Source organism: Notolepis coatsorum, assembly GCF_963971535.1.
Source record: "Notolepis coatsorum genome assembly, chromosome: 10".
NCBI classification, from domain to species: domain Eukaryota; kingdom Metazoa; phylum Chordata; class Actinopteri; order Aulopiformes; family Paralepididae; genus Notolepis; species Notolepis coatsorum.
Window position 1 is genome coordinate 57203528 of NC_140174.1, and position 22500 is coordinate 57226027.

The window sequence follows — 22500 nt, forward strand, 5'->3', positions numbered from 1 at the left end:
TATCATCATGTTCTTCTCTTGTGTAAACTATATGATCATAAAAATACTGTGGTTTTTTGACAACTTGAACATTTCTGAGAAAAGTAATGAGACGAGATTGCAGACGTTTCTCAACCGGAAGCCATGATACATTTCTGTGCATAACTCCAATATTAGTGCGCTTTGAACAGTGGAGAGCTTGTCTGGAAGCCTTATTTTGAGCTATTTGTAGTTTCTGTATGTATGTGTTTTTGCTGCTGATGACCATATGACCGAACAGTACTCGAGATGTGACAGAGCCTGGATGACAGTAAGGTTTATTCCAGACTGACAGATTGTACAGGAGGCAAAAGGAATAAATAATAAATTCATAATTTTTCTATCAGGGTCAATGTTCATACAGGGTGTAGGCTTTATTTATGTCAGGGACCATTTGAGACCATTTCAGGTCCGATGTAAGTCAATATGATAAAGACAATCTTATTGTTAAGATGCATTTCAGCAAAACAAGTGCCATTTGGCAAAGGTCACCGGGTCCAGGAGTCAAACCCGGGACGGCCGTGTTGCACTGCAGTGCGTTACGTGGTGCGCCACTCTGGCGCCCCAGAACCAAGGTATCTTTAGCTGATGACAAAGTCCACCTCTTGACCCTCAAGGTTGGTGCTCTGAGGGCGCTCCAGTAGCACACCACATAGTCGCGAAGCGGTCGTCCCGGGTTCGTTTCCCACACCCGGTGACCATATGCCGCATGTCTTCCCTTCTTCTCCTCCCGTTTCTCCCTCTCTCCTCTGTCGGTCCTGCGTGGCCAAGAAAAAGCTGTCGGCCCTGCGTGACCAGGAAAAAGCGAATAAAGATAATAATAAAAAAAAAAAGTTGGTGCTCTGAGTGGGAGGAGGACGGTGCTCTGAGTGGGAGGAGGATGGTGCTCTGAGTGGAAGGAGGATGGTGCTGTGAGTGGAAGGAGGATGGTGCTCTGAGTGGGAGGAGGATGGTGCTCTGAGTGGGAGGAGGACGGTGCTGTGAGTGGGAGGAGGATGGTGCTCTGAGTGGGAGGAGGATGGTGCTCTGAGTGGGAGGAGGACGGTGCTGTGAGTGGGAGGAGGATGGTGCTCTGAGTGGGAGGAGGATGGTGCTCTGAGTGGGAGGAGGACGGTGCTCTGAGTGGGAGGAGGATGGTGCTCTGAGTGGGAGGAGGATGGTGCTCTGAGTGGGAGGAGGACGGTGCTCTGAGTGGGAGGAGGATGGTGCTCTGAGTGGGAGGAGGATGGTGCTCTGAGTGGGAGGAGGATGGTGCTCTGAGTGGGAGGAGGACGGTGCTCTGAGTGGGAGGAGGATGGTGCTCTGAGTGGGAGGAGGATGGTGCTCTGAGTGGGAGGAGGACGGTGCTCTGAGTGGGAGGAGGATGGTGCTCTGAGTGGGAGGAGGACGGTGCTCTGAGTGGGAGGAGGATGGTGCTCTGAGTGGGAGGAGGAGGATGGTGCTCTGAGTGGGAGGAGGACGGTGCTCTGAGTGGGAGGAGGACGGTGCTGTGAGTGGGAGGAGGACGGTGCTGTGAGTGGGAGGAGGATGGTGCTCTGAGTGGGAGGAGGACGGTGCTCTGAGTGGGAGGAGGATGGTGCTCTGAGTGGGAGGAGGATGGTGCTCTGAGTGGGAGGAGGACGGTGCTCTGAGTGGGAGGAGGATGGTGCTCTGAGTGGGAGGAGGACGGTGCTCTGAGTGGGAGGAGGATGGTGCTCTGAGTGGGAGGAGGAGGATGGTGCTCTGAGTGGGAGGAGGATGGTGCTCTGAGTGGGAGGAGGATGGTGCTCTGAGTGGGAGGAGGAGGACGGTGCTCTGAGTGGGAGGAGGATGGTGCTCTGAGTGGGAGGAGGACGGTGCTCTGAGTGGGAGGAGGACGGTGCTCTGAGTGGGAGGAGGACGGTGCTCTGAGTGGGAGGAGGAGGATGGTGCTCTGAGTGGGAGGAGGAGGGTGCTGTGAGTGGGAGGAGGATGGTGCTGTGAGTGGGAGGAGGACGGTGCTCTGAGTGGGAGGAGGAGGATGGTGCTCTGAGTGGGAGGAGGACGGTGCTGTGAGTGGGAGGAGGACGGTGCTGTGAGTGGGAGGAGGATGGTGCTCTGAGTGGGAGGAGGACGGTGCTCTGAGTGGGAGGAGGACGGTGCTCTGAGTGGGAGGAGGATGGTGCTGTGAGTGGGAGGAGGACGGAGCTGTGAGTGGGAGGAGGACGGAGCTGTGAGTCTATACACATGTCTTTTGTCTCTGATGAATTGAGTTGAAGGAATTCTGCACCAGTTTAAAAAAAAAATCAACCACAGGGCGATGACTTGAATCATCATCGTGGAGCAGACTGACTAGAACTGAGTCATCAGCAAACGTCAGGATATTGGTTCTCAAACTGTCTCAGACAGTCATCTGTATACAGAATATGAAGGAGTGGTGAGAGAGGACACACCCCTGGGGGGAACCTGTAGAGGAGCCTCTGGGATCTGTTGGAGAGGAAGCCAAGGATCCAAGCAGCCAAACTAGAGTCAACAGCAGTTAGAGAGTTAGAGAGAGTATCCAACGGGTGGGGATGAATGGTGTTGAAAGCTGATGAGGAATCAACAAACAACATCTTGACGTGGGTTTCACTGCCCTCTAGGTGTTTGAATGAAAGGTCAAGCACTAGCGTCCTTGCCAGGCCTTGTATGCAAACTGAAACGGATCAAGGTGTCGGGTTTTGTCCAGAAGTTCCTGTTTGATCAGTTCCTCAAAGGACCTCCTGACCAGGGACCTCAGGGCAACTTCCCTGTAGTCATTCAAGACCTTTGGGTGGTTGTCTTTTTGGCAACTGCAGTCATGATAGACTGTTTCATAATTGTGGAACCCTCTGCTAGCTGAGTGACAACATAAAGTTACATATATAATTACAAATTACCTCGCTGTTCTGCACAACAGGTGAGCAGGCGGCTCCCAATGTGTGCTAAGCTCCACAATCGGGTCATTCAGGGTGTGTTCTGAGTCTGTTTCCCCTTCCAGTCTGTGTCAGGGGTCAGCATAGGGCTCGGCGGTGTATAGCTACAGTACCATCATGGATCCATGCAAAGGTATGGATATTTACTGTACCGTTGTCCCCAATATAATACATATTGTAAACGTTTATTTTTATATTTATATTTTTATATATTTTGTGTGCCTTTTTTACCTATCGTTATGCCAATTCCCTTCCTGGTCATTGTGCTACCATACTGTCTGTCTGGGGAGGGTGTGTAGACTACCTCATGCCTCCTCTGATACATAGACATTATGGAGTCACCAGTTAGGAATTTCACTGGGAGAGTTTAACACGCACAGAGGTGCACGTTATCTCCCCCAGATCCCCTCCCTGCTGAACAGGCCAGGAAGAGCCTAATGCAACGACCAGGACTCATACCCCGCCGGCTTCCCACCCGCAAACATTGCCGTTCGTAGGGACGGCTGACCAAGCCGGGGGGTACTGCTGCCGGGAATTGAACCCGGGTCTCTTTGGTTCAAGTGCTTAGACCTCTACACTACCCATACGCACCATACTGTATATTTCTGTGAATCAAAGAAAGAATTGTTCCTTGCAGCAGTATTAAAAAAGTTTAAGAAAATAGACCATAGATATGGTGTCATGAAAAGTGTTTTACAAGATAAAGACATAAAAAGGACGTCATATCAAAACGAAATACTGCCAAATAACGTTATACCGTCAAAACTAAGAAACATATTGATATGATATTTTGGCCATCTCTCTCTCTCTCTCTCTCTCTCTCTCTCTCTCTCTCTCTCTCTCTCTCTCTCTCTCTCTCTCTCTCTCTCTCTCTCTCGCAAAAACACAAACATCCCACTACATCCACCCACACAGATGACTCACAAGCACAAACACACACACACACACACACACACACACACACACACACACACACACACACACACCCACACACACACAGACACACACACACACACACGCACACGCACACACGCACACACACACACACACACACACACACACATGTATGCAATCATGGTATACAGCAGGGGTCAGCAACCTTTTTGACATGAAGTGCCAGTTTGAAATATAGTTGTAACTAGTGTGCCTGTGCCATATCAACAATATTCCATGCATCGTATTTTTTTTCTTCTCATAATCAGGTATTTTTAATGATAATTTTTACATTATTACATCATTATTGTTATTGTTATTATTAACAATATTATTATGATGGTTGTATCAACCCTAAATCTGAGTTGGGGCGGGGGTGCAATGCAGACAAACAGTTTTGCTTTACTGAGCTCCGTTATCTGGGGGCTGTAGTTGGTCACTTTAAGCTGCACACCGGAGCATCTTTTAATCCAGCTGTTTGCTGTTCTCTGATATTTTCTGACATTTCGTTGATGCGTCGCTCGACACTTCAAGCTGACATTGGGATATCTTTTATCCTTTATTTGATTGTCTCTTTGTTTGGCAAGCCTTCAAACAAAACATCTGAGCTACAGAGAAAAGCCTCCTTGATATACTCGCCATCAGTGAATGGCTTTCCACATTTCGCAATGCAATGAGCAATGCGATAGCTTGCTTCAGTTGCGTGGTTTTTAGCAGTCGTGAACACTTTGAGGGTGCTGGCTTGCTTTCCATACCTGGCCACGGCACGTTTAATCGATTCTGCCTTAACTTTTTTGATGCTTCGTCTCAAAATGGCGTTTCACACCTGACGTTCTGCAAACTACATTTTCTAAACATAAAGTACACACAGCACGGTCCTTCTGACACACAAACCCGTCTGTCCACGAGGGCTGGAATACCCGAATTTCCTTTGCTTTAACTTTCTTAGCGGGGGTTGCCATCATGAAAGACGGCACATACAGAATGCAACCGCAGCACTGTGTGATTACCTGGGAACTGCGCGCGGGCGCGGGAGGCCATGCAAAATATTTCACTATAATATTTCAAAGCGAAGTAAAAATGTTTTACTAGGATGACTAGGATTCCTGTACCAAGCAAAACTCATTGAAAGAGTTACTGTCCAGATGGAGGAGATCTTGCGTTCTGTCATTGTGATGAATTCTTGTCAAGGAAATAAATAAGCTGTTCTTCATCTTTATTTTTCATACCAGCGCCTTGTATTCCTATATGCTTTTTTGTTATTAGCTCTATTTTAATACTTTTTTTATATTGCTACCATACTACCATTAATTCATTCATTCATTCATGTATATGTGTTTTATTACATGTATACCGGTATATACATACATACCAATTATTTGCTTATTCTATTCTCCATCCATCTATCATCCATAGCAACACTATATTATCACAGGCATCCTGATGGGGGATCCCCTTTGAATTGCTCATCCAAGGTTTCTCAGTTTTTTTTTCCTATTGCTAGGTTTTAGGGAGTCATTGCTCATCTTCATTGGGGAAAGTCTGGGGTGTTGCAAATGTGGATTTTATGGTGGTTTTTGTTCTGGATCTATTGTGATCTGTAAAGCCCATGGGGCAATTCGTTATACAAATACATTCGATTTTATTTGATTTGATTCATTTTGCTGAGGAACCTTTCCAGGATTAGGCTATGCTCTGAGAACTCACGGATTAGGCTATGCTCTGAGAACTAATGGATTAGGCTATGCTCTGAGAACTCATGGATTAGGCTATGCTCTGAGAACTAACGGATTAGGCTATGCTCTGAGAACTAATGGATTAGGCTATGCTCTGAGAACTCACGGATTAGGCTAGGCTCTGAGAACTATACGGATTAGGCTATGCTCTGAGAACTAATGGATTAGGCTATGCTCTGAGAACTCATGGATTAGGCTATGCTCTGAGAACTAATGGATTAGGCTATGCTCTGAGAACTCATGGATTAGGCTATGCTCTGAGAACTCATGGATTAGGCTATGCTCTGAGAACTCATGGATTAGGCTATGCTCTGAGAACTAACGGATTAGGCTATGCTCTGAGAACTCATGGATTGGGCTATGTGTTGCATTGCGGTGGCCAATCAAAATATTATTATTTAAATTGTTTTTATTGGTTTTTTAAACATTCAACAACAAACATACATACAATACATGACTACATATAACCGCACAATACCTAAAATAAATGAAAAATAAAGTAGACAAAAATAAAATAAAAATAGTAAAAATAATCAAAGAGGTTGTCACTTGCCATATAGAAATTGCCTATCCTATGCCTGAGCATCCTCTGCCGGAATTTTAGATTGAAATAATCCAGAAATGGCTGCCAAACTTGGAAGAATTTCTGGGTAGAGCCCCTGGTGGAGTATTTAAGTCTCTCAAGTTTTAGGTGTGCCATCACATCTTCGACCCAGCGTCGATGTGATGGAGGGATGGCTGACTTCCAATTAAGCAAAATAAGGCGTCTAGCCAACAAAGAGGAGAAGGCCACAGCATCTGTTTGAGCGACAGATACCCTGATTTCGCCAGGGAGTACTCCAAAAACTCCAACCAAGTGGTTGGGGCTGATCTCCCTGTCACACATGAATGAAAATGTTTCAAAAACAGAAAGCCAGAATCGGGATAGTGATGGGCATGACCAGAACATATGGCAGAGAGTGGCTGGAGCCTGATGGCACCTGGGGCAGGTTGGATCCACATCCGGGTAGATCTCGGCAAGTCTGCTCTTAGAGAGGTGTAGTCTATGAAATACCTTAAATTGGAGTAATCCATGTCTGTGGTGGCCAATCAAAATAGAGAGATTGGTCTGCCAGGCTGTATTCCTATAAGGGTTAGACGACATTGTTATGGCAGACATAATTTCCACACTGTTTTTGCTAATGCCACCGCTATCGAGGTTGCTGATGCAAATACTGTGACAAATCACGCACGCACGCACGCACGCACACACACACACACACACACACACACACACACACACACACACACACACACACACACACACACACACACACACACACACATACACACACACACACACACACACACACACACACACACACACACACACAGACACACACACACACCATAGGGTAGGGATGCACCAATACCAATAATGGTATCAGTTAGTAAGCTTGTTAGGTGTCTCTAATGGAGACAAATTGATTATGATGTCAATAATTTTTGTCCAATGATCGATGAGGTTCGATGGTTATCGGATTCGGCAGTGAAAATTCTGTATCGGTTCATGTCTGTCATGGGGGGGGGGGGGGGATTATGGTATTCATGGCACTATGCTGTAATATTCTATCCGACTGCCAGGCTGTGATTGTCACTCAGTAGAACGTTCTGTATGCTTTTCCACTGCTCAGCACTCGCTCCAGGAAACTGTAAAATAAACACGTTACACGATTAGCTCCGGGCACCATCAGTACCATGTAATCATGTGAATGGAAATTCAGCAAGTGATGCAATTCCGTTGATTCAGAACACTGTTACTGTACAGTACATCGTTTAAAGGGAAAATCCACCCTGAAATAGAATTGCCATAATGTTATTTCTATAATACTGTCCAAGGTGTAACATGTTAAAAGGTGTAAAATGTCTAATGTTCTCTTTTATTTCCGTTTCTCCACAGGGCTGAAAAAACTGAAGTATTAAGCGACGATCTATTACTGGTAAAATAAACTATTATGAGGTTGTGTGTGTGTGTGTGTGTGTGTGTGTGTGTGTGTGTGTGTGTGTGTGTGTGTGTGTGTGTGTGTGTGTGTGTGTGTGTGTGTGTGTGTGTGTGTGTGTGTGTGTGTGTGTGTGTGTGTGTGTGTGTGTGTGTGTGTGTGTGTGTGTGTGTGTGTGTGTGTGTGTGTGTGTGTGTGTGTGTGTGTGTGTGTGTGTGTGTGTGTGTGTGTGTGTGTGTGTGTGTGTGTGTGTGTGTGTGTGTGTGTGTGTGTGTGTGTGTGTGTGTGTGTGTGTGTGTGTGTGTGTGTGTGTGTGTGTGTGTGTGTGTGTGTACGTACGTGTGTGTTGATGTGTGCATGCATGTGCATGTGGGTTTGTGTGTGTGTGTGTGTGTTGGTGTGTGCATGCATGTGCATGTGGGTTTGTGTGTGTGTGTGGGTTTGTATATACCACAGTACACGTCTGGGCTATGATTGGTGTGCTGTGCCATGCTGTGTCTGTGAGCTGTTCTTCTCAGAGGAGAAATAATGATAGCTAAAGTAAAGCACTGTGTGTAAAATGGCTTTTCTGAAATACCTCCAGGTAAAGTTAATAGGCCCTGGAATGGAGTCTCTCGCTAGGAGACAAAGATGGAACGGCCCCTCAGATTGACTCAGGGCGTACGGCGCTATAATTGATCAAATTAATGAAGCTGTCGATGGCGGCGACGTCGGTTCGACTGAGTTGGTTTCTAATGGATAGAGGAGACACTTGAGATGCAGAACTCTTTTGACTTGGCGCGCGGCCAGCTGTGTACAGAGGCAGGGATTATGGACTTAGGACAGATCCTACTGTGTTCACAAACACTAGATTTGATGAGGTAACACTACTTAGTTTACGGACCACCTGAGGGAATCTTATTTCAGAGCTTGTACTTTTGGAGGTCAGAGACAGCTTTCTTTCTTCAGAGCCTTCATTTGCCCCTCCAAGTTTAACGGTAATGGTCATTGAGGACGAAGAAGAGGCATTTTAAATAGGTATTTATTTAGACATATCCCTCCTATATACATATCGGTCCCTATTTAGCGTACTACGAGTAGGAGTACTGATCTAGCATCAGTGTTCAGGTCACATGACCATATTCACCTCACTATGACTTTTGAGACAATCTGGCCTCAGATCAGCACTCCTACTTTAAGATGCTGATTACATTTCAGGCTGTAGTTCCCTACACATGCATTTATTGAGAGAGGTCATAGGTCAGGGTTGTCCGCAGCGCACCAGGAGCATTTTGGGGGGCTCGGTGCCTTGCTCAAGGGCACTACCAACCAATACTCTCCAGTAGGGCTGTCAACGAATATTCAATGTTAAAAATAATAATCAAATTGTAAAAAACAACATACATTCGATTGTGAAAATGTATATTTGATTGTGAAAAATTACTTTCTCTTGACTTCTTGCATGGGCCTGAATGCGCTGCATGACGGACAGGAGACACGCAACGTCACTTTAATTTAGCAGTGACAATTAAATGTAAGTATTTTCCTTGAGCTGAAGAACGTGCAAATAATAAAACAACATTTGTAAATGGGTGTTTCAAAGCAAAGCCAGATGCCTAATGATTGTTTCCTATAACAGCAAATACACACAATTAACTTGTTGCGTGTCTGCTTTTATATGGTAATAATAACATTTAAATTGTATCATTAATATTAGAATTTCAATGGTATTCTTAAGAATGACAGCCCTACTCATCCCTACTTGAACAGCACTCAGTGCTTGAAAGGGAATTCAAATTCAGCCCATATTTTAGAAAGACAGCATTGATTTTGTGTTCTAGCCTATGGGTCTCTGAGTACTGTATGTTTGTATATGTTTCTGTTCTAGCCTATGGGTCTCTGAGTACTGTATGCTTGTATATGTTTCTGTTCTAGCCTATGGGTCTCTGAGTACTGTATGCTTGTATGTTTCTGTTCTAGCCTATGGGTCTCTGAGTACTGTATGCTTGTATATGTTTCTGTTCTAGCCTATGGGTCTCTGAGTACTGTATGCTTGTATATGGTTCTGTTCTAGCCTATGGGTCTCTGAGTACTGTATGCTTGTATATGTTTCTGTTCTAGCCTATGGGTCTCTGAGTACTGTATGCTTGTATATGTTTCTGTTCTAGCCTATGGGTCTCTGAGTACTGTATGCTTGTATATGTTTCTGTTCTAGCCTATGGGTCTCTGAGTACTGTATGCTTGTATATGTTTCTGTTCTAGCCTATGGGTCTCTGAGTACTGTATGCTTGTATATGGTTCTGTTCTAGCCTATGGGTCTCTGAGTACTGTATGCTTGTATATGTTTCTGTTCTAGCCTATGGGTCTCTGAGTACTGTATGCTTGTATATGTTTCTGTTCTAGCCTATGGGTCTCTGAGTACTGTATGCTTGTATATGTTTCTGTTCTAGCCTATGGGTCTCTGAGTACTGTATGCTTGTATATGTTTCTGTTCTAGCCTATGGGTCTCTGAGTACTGTATGCTTGTATATGTTTCTGTTCTAGCCTATGGGTCTCTGAGTACTGTATGCTTGTATATGTTTCTGTTCTAGCCTATGGGTCTCTGAGTACTGTATGCTTGTATATGCATGTCTGCATGTTCTTCTGTGCCTACGCTCAACTGCCAATGAGGCGGTTCTGTCTCTGTCTAGCTCTGTCTAGCTAGCTGACATCAGCTGGACACAAGATATGCATGGAAAGCCCACAGGGATACTGTCAGTATGCGATGAGCGCACATGTGTGTGTGTGTGTGTGTGTGTGTGTGTGTGTGTGTGTGTGTGTGTGTGTGTGTGTGTGTGTGTGTGTGTGTGTGTGTGTGTGTGTGTGTGTGTGTGTGTGTGTGTGTGTGCGTGTGTGTGTGTGTGTGTGTGTGTGTGTGTGTGTGTGTGTGTAAGAGAGTATGTGTGAGTGTGTGTGTGTGCATGCACTTGCCTTTGTATGCATGTATTGATGTGTGAGTGTCAGTACTGTATGAGTGTGTGTGTGGGTGTGTGTGTGTGGGTGTGTGTGTGTGTTTGTGCTGTGTCCCAAGGGCTATCCCCTCTCCCCTGCCTACTGAGGCCTATCTCGCTCTGTCTCTCTGTGTGTATCTGTCTTTGTGTGTGTGTGTGTGTGTGTGTGTTTGTGTATCTGTCTCTCTGTGTGTGTTTGTGGTGTGCCAGGTGGAGAAGCGTCTGGAGCTGGTGAAGCAGGTGTCTCACAGCACACACCTGTCTCTCTGTGTGTGTCTGTGTATCTGTCTGTGTGTATCTGTCTGTATTGTGTCTGTGTATCTGTGTGTATCTCTGTGTGTGTATGTGTGTGTGTGTGCGCGTGTGTGTGTGTGTCTTTGTATCTGTTTCTCTGTTTTTTTTTATCTGTCTGTCTGTCTGTGTGTGTCGGTATATCTGTGTGTGTGTGTGTGTGTGTGTGTGTGTGTGTGTGTGTGTGTGTGTGTGTGTGTGTGTGTGTGTGTGTGTGTGTATCTGTCTGTCTGACTGTATGTGTGGTGTGCCAGGTGGAGAAGCGTCTGGAGCTGGTGAAGCAGGTGTCTCACAGCACACACAAGAAGCTGAGTGGCTGTCTGCAGGGCCAGCAGGGTGTAGATGTGGAAAAGAAGTCTGTCAGATCACCATCGGTAAGGCCCCCTGGAGTTAACTGTGTGTTGAGTGATGGAGGTGTGGTGAGGGTGTGTGTGTGTGTGTGTGTGTCTGTGTGTGTGTGTGTGTGTGTGTGTGTGTGTGTGATGTGTATGTGTGTGTGTGTGTGTGTGTTGTGTGTGTGTGTGTGTGTGTGTGTGTGTGTGTGTGTGTGTGTGTGTGTGTGTGTGTGTGTGTGTGTGTGTGTGTGTGTGTGTGAGTCCCTCCATCATACTCCCTCCAATATCTGTTGTTTCACCCCAATGCACATAATGTGTTTAAGGCGAGACAGCCTAGGCTATAGGTGAATAGGCAAAACAAATATTTTAATAGATATCACTATGAACCTTTCCCAGTTTGTTATGTATATAACAACTAAGAAAAAATGTATTGCAAGTTTTCTGAGATTTGATGTTTATATATGCAAAATAGGCGTTACCTAATTAAATATGCGCTAATTTGCATCTATCGCCAGGAACAGAATCACCAACATTGGATGCTGCCAGATTCAAAATGTTTGTTTCATTACAGTATGTTGACACATAACGCAATTAACTTTTTACAGAAGGGATTGTGGCTACAGTATGTCTTTTTTTCACTCATAAATACATTTTCGCCAGGTTTTTTGTATAAATGTACTATAAATCAGGCTATGAATGATATATCAACAAACTCCTGGATATTTCCTCTCTTACGTGTAAGAAAAACACATACATTTTTTTTTTGGAAAACACCCTCAAAGTTCTGTATTGTAATTGTGATTTATGGACACAATCAGACAAAATTAAGTAAAATAAACAACTAATTGTGTGTTTTCAATATTGTATTGCTACTAGTTTGAAATAAGACATTTTAAGGAAGCAAAATGTAAAAAACAAAGTAACATTACCTCTAAATAATGATCGGTTGATGACTAAAAGGTTTCATAATGTGTAAACAATTGCTCTGTTGCTCCTACAGTACTTGTACAATTATTCAATAGCTCCATATCCACTTATTTCATACATTTCAGAGTTAATTGGTGAGTTACAAAGCATGCAGAAGTTGTTTTGAAGCAGTGAACTGAGCTTAATATATTGCAGCGGAACCGCAATAACAAGCAACACATCGACTAGTGTTGAATATCCGCTTAGTCTGCTTTATTCACACAATACAAATACATTTTATAACAGCTGTAAACTGCAATTTCAGAGATAATGATCCAATAAAAAAAACAAGTAGCTGTTATAGTCCCCATTTTAGCTTACTAGCATAATCTATTTCGAGTTGCTCTCCTTGTACAGTAGGATCCACTCAAAAAGATGCATTATGGTAAAGATTTTTGACACTATGGCTGACATTGGTTCATGTTGCTGTTGGGGAGTGATTCCAATCTACATCTACATTGCGTAGAAAATTGCCTAATGTATCACCGCTGTAACCTGTAGCGTTAACCATGAATCCACAAATCCCATTTCTTGAGCTCTATAACACAAATAAAATAGAACTATATGTCGCTTTTTGCCATCTTAACAGTAGGTGTGTGTGTGTGTGTGTCTGTGTGTGTATTTGTGTGTATTTTTGTCTAGAAAAAACTTCCCCTCACAACACTAGCACAATGTATGGTGGAGGGTGCCGCAGTGCTGGGAGACGACTCTCTATTAGGGTGAGTACACACACACACACACACACACACACACACACACACACACACACACACACACACACACACACACACACACACACACACACACACACACACACACACACACACACACACACACACACACACACACACACACACACACACACACACATGCGCACACACACGCGTGCACACACACACACGCATGCACACACACACATACACACACACACACACACACACACACACACACACACACACACACACCACACACACACACACACACACACACACACACACACACAACCACACACAAAACTACACAACCACACACACACATGCTCACATACAGAGTAATTTCCCTAATTACAGATTGATTATCTGCTACATTCTAAAGATCGTTGACATAGAAAACGATTGCTTTGTCACCCAGTGACCCAGAATTCATTCATTATCTGTGACAACTATATGACCACTGACCATTATCTGACCACTATATGACCATTATATAATCACTACAGAAGCAGAAACAAATTTTTTTTCTTGTTATTGGCTCGTGTCAATCTTCAATTTTTTCGCTATAGTGTCTGCCTTATGTCTCTGATCTTGTTTTGAGTTTATTTTCTAGACCATATGTTTACATGTATTTTAGTCCATATATATTTATGGGCAATGGGATGGGAGTGGAACTTTATACAAGCCCTTTGGGGTTTGTTCCCTCCTAGCACTGTTTTTTTTATAATAATGTGCTAAATAAATAAACTAAAATAAACTAATATATATATAAACACATTAATTATAAAATCGTGCATCATCCACAATGCATTCTCAATGGCTGTTCATTTACATACCTTTTTCTCATTGCCTGACATTGTCTTTTCTAATCGCCTGACATTGTATTTTCTCATTGCCTGACATTGTCTTTTCTAATTGCCTGACATTGTCTTTTCTAATTGCCTGACATTGTCTTTTCTCATTGCCTGACATTGTCTTTTCTCATTGCCTGGCATTGCAGAAAGATGCTGAAGTTGTGTGGCGAGACCCAGGACAAGTTGGCTCAGGAGCTCATCCTGTTCGAGCTCACCATCGAGAGCGACGTCATCGAGCCCCTATACGACCTCTCAGAGGTACATAGCAGTCTTACCTGTAGGATTGTGTACAGTAATGTGTGGTTCTGTACAGTAGCTCCAATGGCATTATTAGATAATAGATAATTAGATAAAAAATTATGTATGCACTATTGCACTCATATTACTAAAGTCAGCACCATTTGGCACATGTTATGTTATAATATACTGCTATGAAATTGTGTAACACTGTGACTATAGACGTACCTTAACTTCATATGCAACAACATTCACATACTCAGTGATAAAGAAAAACAAAAAGTGCTGCTGTGCTCTGTTATACTGGTGAAGAAGGTGGTCTTTTGTGAAGATGATAGATAGATATATAGATAGGTTTATTGTCACAGCTTCCATATACATTCCGAAAAAGTGAGATTCTTGTTTTCCTAGGCTCCTCAACCGTAGTAGTGTGCACATACATTAAATAAATAATATACATTATATACATAAAATACTTTATATACATACAAATACAATACATTGCAATACAACAAATATACTTAAAATAATCCTATACTATACAATATTACTTTAACGAGACATTTTGTACGTGACCATGATGGTTCAGAGTCTCTCAGTCAGTAGCCTGTTGGCCCGGTGGAAGTAGCTGTTCAAAGTTCTTTTGGAGGTGGATCTGAGACTCCGGTATCGTCTGCCAGACGGCATGAGCTCAAACAGTTTGTGGTTGGGGTGGCTGGGGTCTTTCAGAATCCTGTGTGCCTTGCTGACGCACCGCTCGGTGAAGATACTGACTATGGTGGGTAGCTTGCTTCCACAGATCTTCTCGGCCGTTCGCACTACTCTCTCCAGTGCTCTGCGGTCGCTTTGGTTGGCATTTCCAAACCATGCGGTGGTGCATCCTGTCAGTATGCTCTCCGTGGTGCCTCTGTAGAAGGCCCTGAGGATCTGTGGCCCCATGCCAAAAATGTTAAGTCACCTGAGGTGGTAGAGGCGTTGTTGGGCCTTCTTCACCACGTGGCCGGTGTGCACTCCCCAGTCCAGCTTCTCTGTGATGTGGACCCCAAGGAACTTGAAGCTGGCGACCCTCTCCACTGCGACCCCGTTGATGTGGATGGGGTCGTGTCCCTCTCCTCCCCACCTGTAGTCGATGATCAGCTCCTTGGTCTTGTCGACGTTGAGAGTGAGGTTGTTTTCCTGGCACCACTTTTCCAGGTTTACAAACTCACTCCTGTAGGCTGTCTCATCGCCGTTGGTGATCAAGCCAACGACCGTTGTATCGTCTGCGAACTTGATCACCAGGTTGGAGCTGTGTGTGGCTACACAGTCGTGGGTGTACAGGGAGTAGAGGAGGGGGCTCAGGACGCAGCCCTGAGGGGCTCCTGTGTTGAGGGTCAGGGGGTCAGAGATGTTGGAGCCCATCCTCACCACCTGGCGCAGATCCGACAGGAAGTCCAGGATCCAGCTGCACAGGTTGGGGTTGAGGCCCAGGTCTCTGAGCTTAGTGTCTAGTATGGAGGGGACTATGGTGTTGAAAGCTGAACTGAAATCTATGAACAGCTTTCTCACATAGGTGTTGGGTTTGTCCAGGTGCATGAGGGTGTGGTGGAGGGCAGTGTTTATTGCGTCGTCTGTGGAACGGTTTTGTCGGTAGGCAAATTGGTGGGGGTCTAGGGTGGGTGGGATCTCATTGAAGATGGACTTCTTCACAATCCTCTTTAGGCTTTTGCTCACTATGGGAGTGAGAGCAACGGGCGCCAGTCGTTCAAACAAGTGACCTTACTTTTCTTGGACACTGGGATGATGGTGGCGGATTTAAAGCAGGCTGGAACTTTGCATGTGCTGAGGGAGAGGTTGAATATCTTGGTAAACACCCCCGCTAGCTCTGTTGCGCATGCCCGGAGCACTCGGCCTGGAATTCCATCCGGGCCGGCTGCTTTCCTGATGTTAATGCGCTGCAACTCCTTGCGCACTTCCACCTCAGTGGTGACTGTGGTGGGGACAGGCATGATGGGGGCGAGGCGGGCGGGGGGGGGTATGTTGACCTCGAACCGGGTGTAGAACATGTTCATCCGGTAGGGAGGCAGCGATGGTGGCTGTGTGGTTGTTCCTCCCCTTTAAGTCTGTGATGTTCTGTAGGCCTCTCCAGACACTCCTTGTGTTGTTGCTGTTCAGCTGCTCTTCTATCTTCTCCTTGTATTCCTTTTTTGCAGTTTTTATTTCTCTCCTGAGATTGTATTTATTATTTTTTATTTTGATAAACAAACTTTAGCAAACAACATGGCAACTTTTCTGACCTGATGAAGATTACAAAGCCATGTTAGTTACAGTAATGAATGAATGAATGAATGAATGAATGAATGAATGAATGAATGAATGAATGAATGAATGAATGAATGAATGAATGAATGAATGAATGGTTTATAAGTATCCTACATTGCAATATATGCCCAGCCTGCAGGCCTACAAAACACAATAGTATATCACAATAGTATTTCCGTACACAGGTGTGAGACCAACTATACAATCTATTTTATTTGAATTGTTCCATCATGAACTGAACCAGTAAAGGCGTTTTACATATTCAAGGAAGGTTTGTTGATTGATTGATCTGTATTTATCTCAACAAGCATACAAATCACAGGGAAGACAAAATGTAAACATAAACAAACGAGTCTGTCTTCATCCGTAGAAAAACGAAACAAGGAGTTCGAGAAAGAGGCAGAAGGAAGCAAAGCTTATCTACTGTAGTCCTTTCCCTTTCTTACAATATCATAACATTTCAAATAAAAGCCTCTTACTACCTAAAAGAGAAAACATATTAATACATACTGTAAAACAAGGTTAAAAAACAAGTACATTTTTATTTATTTTTTTGAAGAAGGGCTGCCTTTGGTCTACTGTTTTGATAACATCAACAAGGCAGCTCAGCTATGAACATAGTTCCCCTGTAGAATGCTGAGGTGTTCTTGATTGCAATGACAGGTGCAACGCCTCTGACAATACTAAGTCTGTCTCTGGCCCTGTCACTCTTGACACTGTGAGACAACAGACTCAATAGACCTCTTTATTCTGTTGTGCTTTCTGTCCTCATCATCTCGCAGGTGGAAATCCCAAATATCCAGAAACAAAGGAAACATTTAGCTAAACTAGTCCTGGACATGGACTCTGCACGCACACGGTAAGGGGTCTGTGTGTCTGTGTGTGTGTGTGTGTGTGTGTGTGTGTGTGTGTGTGTGTGTGTGTGTGTGTGTGTGTGTGTGTGTGTGTGTGTGTGTGTGTGTGTGTGTGTGTGTGTGTGTGTGTGTGTGTGTGTGTGTGTGTGTGTGTGTGTGTGTGTGTGTGTGTGTGTGTGTGTGTGTGTGTGTGTGTGTGTGTGTGTGTGTGTTCGTGTGTGTGTCTGTGTGTGCGTGTGCGCGCGCGTGTGTGTGCGTGTGCGTGTGTGTGTGAGAGAAAGAGAGAGAGAGAGAAAGACTTGATTGAATCCTGATACTGAGAGAAACTCCATATCCTGTGAAGTGGCCCATCTAGGGGCTTCCCAGTGAATGTCACTGGGATTTTATTGCACATGAGGTGTTTAAACATCCTGGGTCTGAACTGGAGCAGCCAGCACTCCACCCTGCTAACCACTGCTGACGTGTGAAAATGTGCTTACTCCCATGTTGGCCTGTTTAGAATACATTTTTCATAGATAGATAGATAGATAGATAGATAGATAGATAGATAGATAGATAGATAGATAGATAGATAGATAGATAGATAGATAGATAGATAGATAGATAGATAGATAGATAGATAGATAGATAGATAGATAGATAGATAGATAGATAGATAGATAGATAGATAGATAGATAGATAGATAGATAGATAGATAGATAGATAGATAGATAGATAGATAGATAGATAGATAGATAGATAGATAGATAGATAGATAGATAGATAGATAGATAGATAGATAGATAGATAGATAGATAGATAGATAGATAGATAGATAGATAGATAGATAGATAGATAGATACTGTAGATAGATACTGTAGATAGATAGATAGATAGATAGATAGATAGATAGATAGATAGATAGATAGATAGATAGATAGATAGATAGATAGATAGATAGATAGATAGATAGATAGATAGATAGATAGATAGATAGATAGATAGATAGATAGATAGATACTGTAGATAGATAGATAGATAGATAGATAGATAGATAGATAGATAGATAGATAGATAGATAGATAGATAGATAGATAGATAGATAGATAGATAGATAGATAGATAGATAGATAGATAGATAGATAGATAGATAGATAGATAGATAGATAGATAGATAGATAGATAGATAGATAGATAGATACTGTAGATAGATACGATAGATAGATAGATAGATAGATAGATAGATAGATAGATAGATAGATAGATAGATAGATAGATAGATAGATAGATAGATAGATAGATAGATAGATAGATAGATAGATAGATAGATAGATAGATAGATAGATAGATAGATAGATAGATAGATAGATAGATAGATAGATAGATAGATAGATAGATAGATAGATACTGTAGATAGATACTGTAGATAGATAGATAGATAGATAGATAGATAGATAGATAGATAGATAGATAGATAGATAGATAGATAGATAGATAGATAGATAGATAGATAGATAGATAGATAGATAGATAGATAGATAGATAGATAGATAGATAGATAGATACTGTAGATAGATACTGTAGATAGATAGATAGATAGATAGATAGATAGATAGATAGATAGATAGATAGATAGATAGATAGATAGATAGATAGATAGATAGATAGATAGATAGATAGATAGATAGATAGATAGATAGATAGATAGATAGATAGATAGATAGATAGATAGATAGATAGATAGATATATAGATAGATAGATAGATAGATAGATAGATAGATAGATAGATAGATAGATAGATAGATAGATAGATAGATAGATAGATAGATACTGTAGATAGATAGATAGATAGATAGATAGATAGATAGATAGATAGATAGATAGATAGATAGATAGATAGATAGATAGATAGATAGATAGATAGATAGATAGATAGATAGATAGATAGATAGATAGATAGATAGATAGATAGATAGATACTGTAGATAGATAGATAGATAGATAGATAGATAGATAGATAGATAGATAGATAGATAGATAGATAGATAGATAGATAGATAGATAGATAGATAGATAGATAGATAGATAGATAGATAGATAGATAGATAGATACTGTAGATAGATAGATACTGTAGATAGATAGATAGATAGATAGATAGATAGATAGATAGATAGATAGATAGATAGATAGATAGATAGATAGATAGATAGATAGATAGATAGATAGATAGATAGATAGATAGATAGATAGATAGATAGATAGATAGATAGATAGATAGATAGATAGATAGATAGATAGATAGATAGATAGATAGATAGATCGATCGATCATGGTTACAAATACAAACTGAGGTGGAGTGATTCTTCATGTGCTAACTTACCCTACCGGCCCCATGAAACCCATTCAAAACGGATACATGATAATATAGAATTTTCAGAAACTCATGAATAGGATTGTTTCTTCAAGTTGTCAGGAGTCATCTTCAGCATAAAGCGGCTGCTGCCTACAAGACATCCTGTTTAAGTTGGCAGCTTTTTAACTCGTGTTAAACAACTCGATTTAGTTTATATTCACATGTCCATGTTTCCACAGTTTTCTATATTTGTTATATAATCTTACCATAATCTGAATACATTTCCTACTTGGTTACAAAGTACATGTCTGCTGTTGTTTACATCCCATTGAGTTTCACTTTTAGTTTGGCGCAGTTGTAATGAGTCTGACCTCCTTTGATTGACGGGCAGTTAGCTTGTTCGATTTTGTGGGAGATCTTATCGACCAATCAAACTGAAGCACAAGGGCATGTTTACACGCCTCCAGTGCACTCTTTTTGTGTTCTACATCACCCCTGTGCTCATGGCGAACTTATGCGCCATGACAGGATTCAAGGTGGCAAATATTTGATTATCTAGATGTGGTGAACATGTAGGCCTAACACTAATTGTATTACAAAACGTTATGTGTTGCTGCCAAGGATGCATGTGTTACTGTTGATTTGCTCGGATTTCACTTTTTGTGTAGATGTAACATAGCTGGTTTGCTGCAACATACTGTACAGTATGTACACAAAATATTTTTGTGATCTCCACTTTGGCAAATATTTTATTATATGTTTTCCAATTCACTGTCTGTGATTAATTATGCACCGCTCCGTAGGCTGTCACCTGACTTATGCATGCAGGTAGGATAAATGATGTCAGCTGTGGAAACAAGAACCTGTACAACTATTCAATACGTCATTGTGTCTCTCTCCTTCAGTGCCTCTTTGTCTCTGTTTCCTTCCATGCTGTGGCTGAGACCTAGACATTATAACAAGCACCGTCTCTTCCCATGCTGCTGACTCACACACGTTATAGTGGAGTTATGGGTCGTGACATGTGGAAATGTGATTTGAATGATCTTCCCCACTTGGCTGCAGTGGGCTGGGCTGGGGGATTTATTTTTCTTCTTCTTCTTATTATTATTATTATTTCTTTTGCTGACCCAAATCTGAGCCAAGTTTTCCCATCGCCCCGCTGTGAGTGCTGAACTATTTTTGGCAGTGCTTGATATCACTCACTCACACACACACACACACACACACACACACACACACACACACACACACACACACACACACACACACACACACACACACACACACACACACACACACACACACACACACACACACACACACACACACACACACACACACACACACGCACACACACACGCACACACGCACGCACGCACGCACGCACGCACGCACGCATGCATGCACACACGCAGCACGGCACCAGCACAGCCAGACAGACAGGGAGAGAGAGATAGAGGAAGAGGAAGAGAACGAGTGGGGGCAGGGGATAGAGAGACTGAATGTTTGGTACGAATGAGCAAAGGGACCGACCATGTTTACATCCAGCCTAGTAACTCACTAATAGAAGAGGAATATTGTCAGTTTACACAAGGCAAATTACCTATCTCAAACCCTCTGAGGGGAAGCAACAGTTGTGATTGGAGAATCAAGAAAAGGAGGCAGGGTTTGATATAGGTAATTGGAAATGTGTAGATACGGGACACACACATGTCCAAGCAGGTCACAACAAACTGTAATTCTTTTTTAATTATGTTTGAGTGTGTAATGTTTTAAAGGAATAAATGTTTCTATTCTTATAGTACAGTTTTATTTATTTTCTCTTTCTTTCTTGATGATGTAATACTCGACTCGTCAAAATAAAGATTGAATGAATGAAGGAACACATACATGTAGTTTCCTACACATGGGTTTCATCAGAGAGGTCAGAGTTCAGGGTTTCCTGCTTTGCAGCCACGCCCCTGGCACAGTTCTGGAGTCAGCGTGGGGATCGTAGATGTAATGCTAGCTACCGTACCTTCCAGTTGCCAGCTCACAGCTGGAATACACCCTGCTCCTCCTTTCAGTGCCTGCAGGGATCTCCCCATAGCTCCATGCAATTATGTAAACAGCTGATCGCATGCATTTCGTTCACACGGCAGATGGCATTGTGTCAATTAGGCTAAAGCGTGCAGTGCAAAACACCGTTCCCAATCCCATTCAGCACTGCTGCTACACACCCGTTTTTACTACTTTTCAGGCTACTAATTATTTACGTAAATGTGGAGGGATGGAGCAAAGAGATTAAAAGGCTAGAGGGGGTAGTTTCTCTCTACCTGCACACAGTAGTCTACAGGGGGTAGTTCCTCTACCTGCCCATTAGAGGCACATTCACAAAACACATTTTCTACCTAGAACACAACACTGTATACTGTACTGTATATGTAAATTAATGAGTGAGTGAGTGAGTGAGTGAGTGAGTGAGTGAGTGAGTGAGTGAGTGAGTGAGTGAGTGAGTGAGTGAGTGAGTGAGTGAGTGAGTGAGTGAGTGAGTGAGTGAGTGAGTGAGTGAGTGAGGGGGTGGGTGAGTCACTGCATGAGTGACTGCCTGACTGACTGACTGGTTAGTTAGTGACTGTGAGTGAGTGAGTGAGTGAGTGAGTGAGTGAGTGAGTGAGTGAGTGAGTGAGTGAGTGAGTGAGTGAGTGAGTGAGTGAGTGAGTGAGTGAGTGAGTGAGTGAGTGAGTGAGTGAGTGAGTGAGTGAGTGAGTGGGTGGGTGGGTGGGTGGGTGGGTGAGTCACTGCATGAGTGACTGCCTGACTGACTGACTGACTGACTGGTTAGTTAGTGAGTGAGTGAGTGAGTGAGTGAGTGAGTGAGTGAGTGAGTGAGTGAGTGAGTGAGTGAGTGAGTGAGTGAGTGAGTGAGTGAGTGAGTGAGTGAGTGAGTGAGTGAGTGAGTGAGTGAGTGAGTGAGTGAGTGAGTGAGTGAGTGGGTCACTGCATGAGTGACTGCCTGACTGACTGACTGACTGACTGACTGGTTAGTTAGTGAGTGAGTGACTGACTGACTGACTGATTGAGA

The 22500-nt window shown here is 43.0% G+C and overlaps 1 protein-coding gene across 1 annotated transcript in view; it reads left to right on the forward strand.

Moving 5' to 3' along the window:
- The window catches only part of LOC311236253 (rho GTPase-activating protein 44-like), a gene marked incomplete at its 3' end in the record, with an annotated part of 199922 nt that overhangs the window by 137554 nt on the left and 39868 nt on the right, over positions 1–22500 (forward strand). Inside the window, exons 2-6 of the mRNA XM_084323912.1 lie at positions 7539–7578; positions 11093–11212; positions 12782–12858; positions 13853–13964; positions 17027–17103. Coding sequence (XP_084180038.1) covers positions 7539–7578; positions 11093–11212; positions 12782–12858; positions 13853–13964; positions 17027–17103 — 426 coding nt within the window. The remainder of the gene's footprint in view (positions 1–7538; positions 7579–11092; positions 11213–12781; positions 12859–13852; positions 13965–17026; positions 17104–22500) is intronic.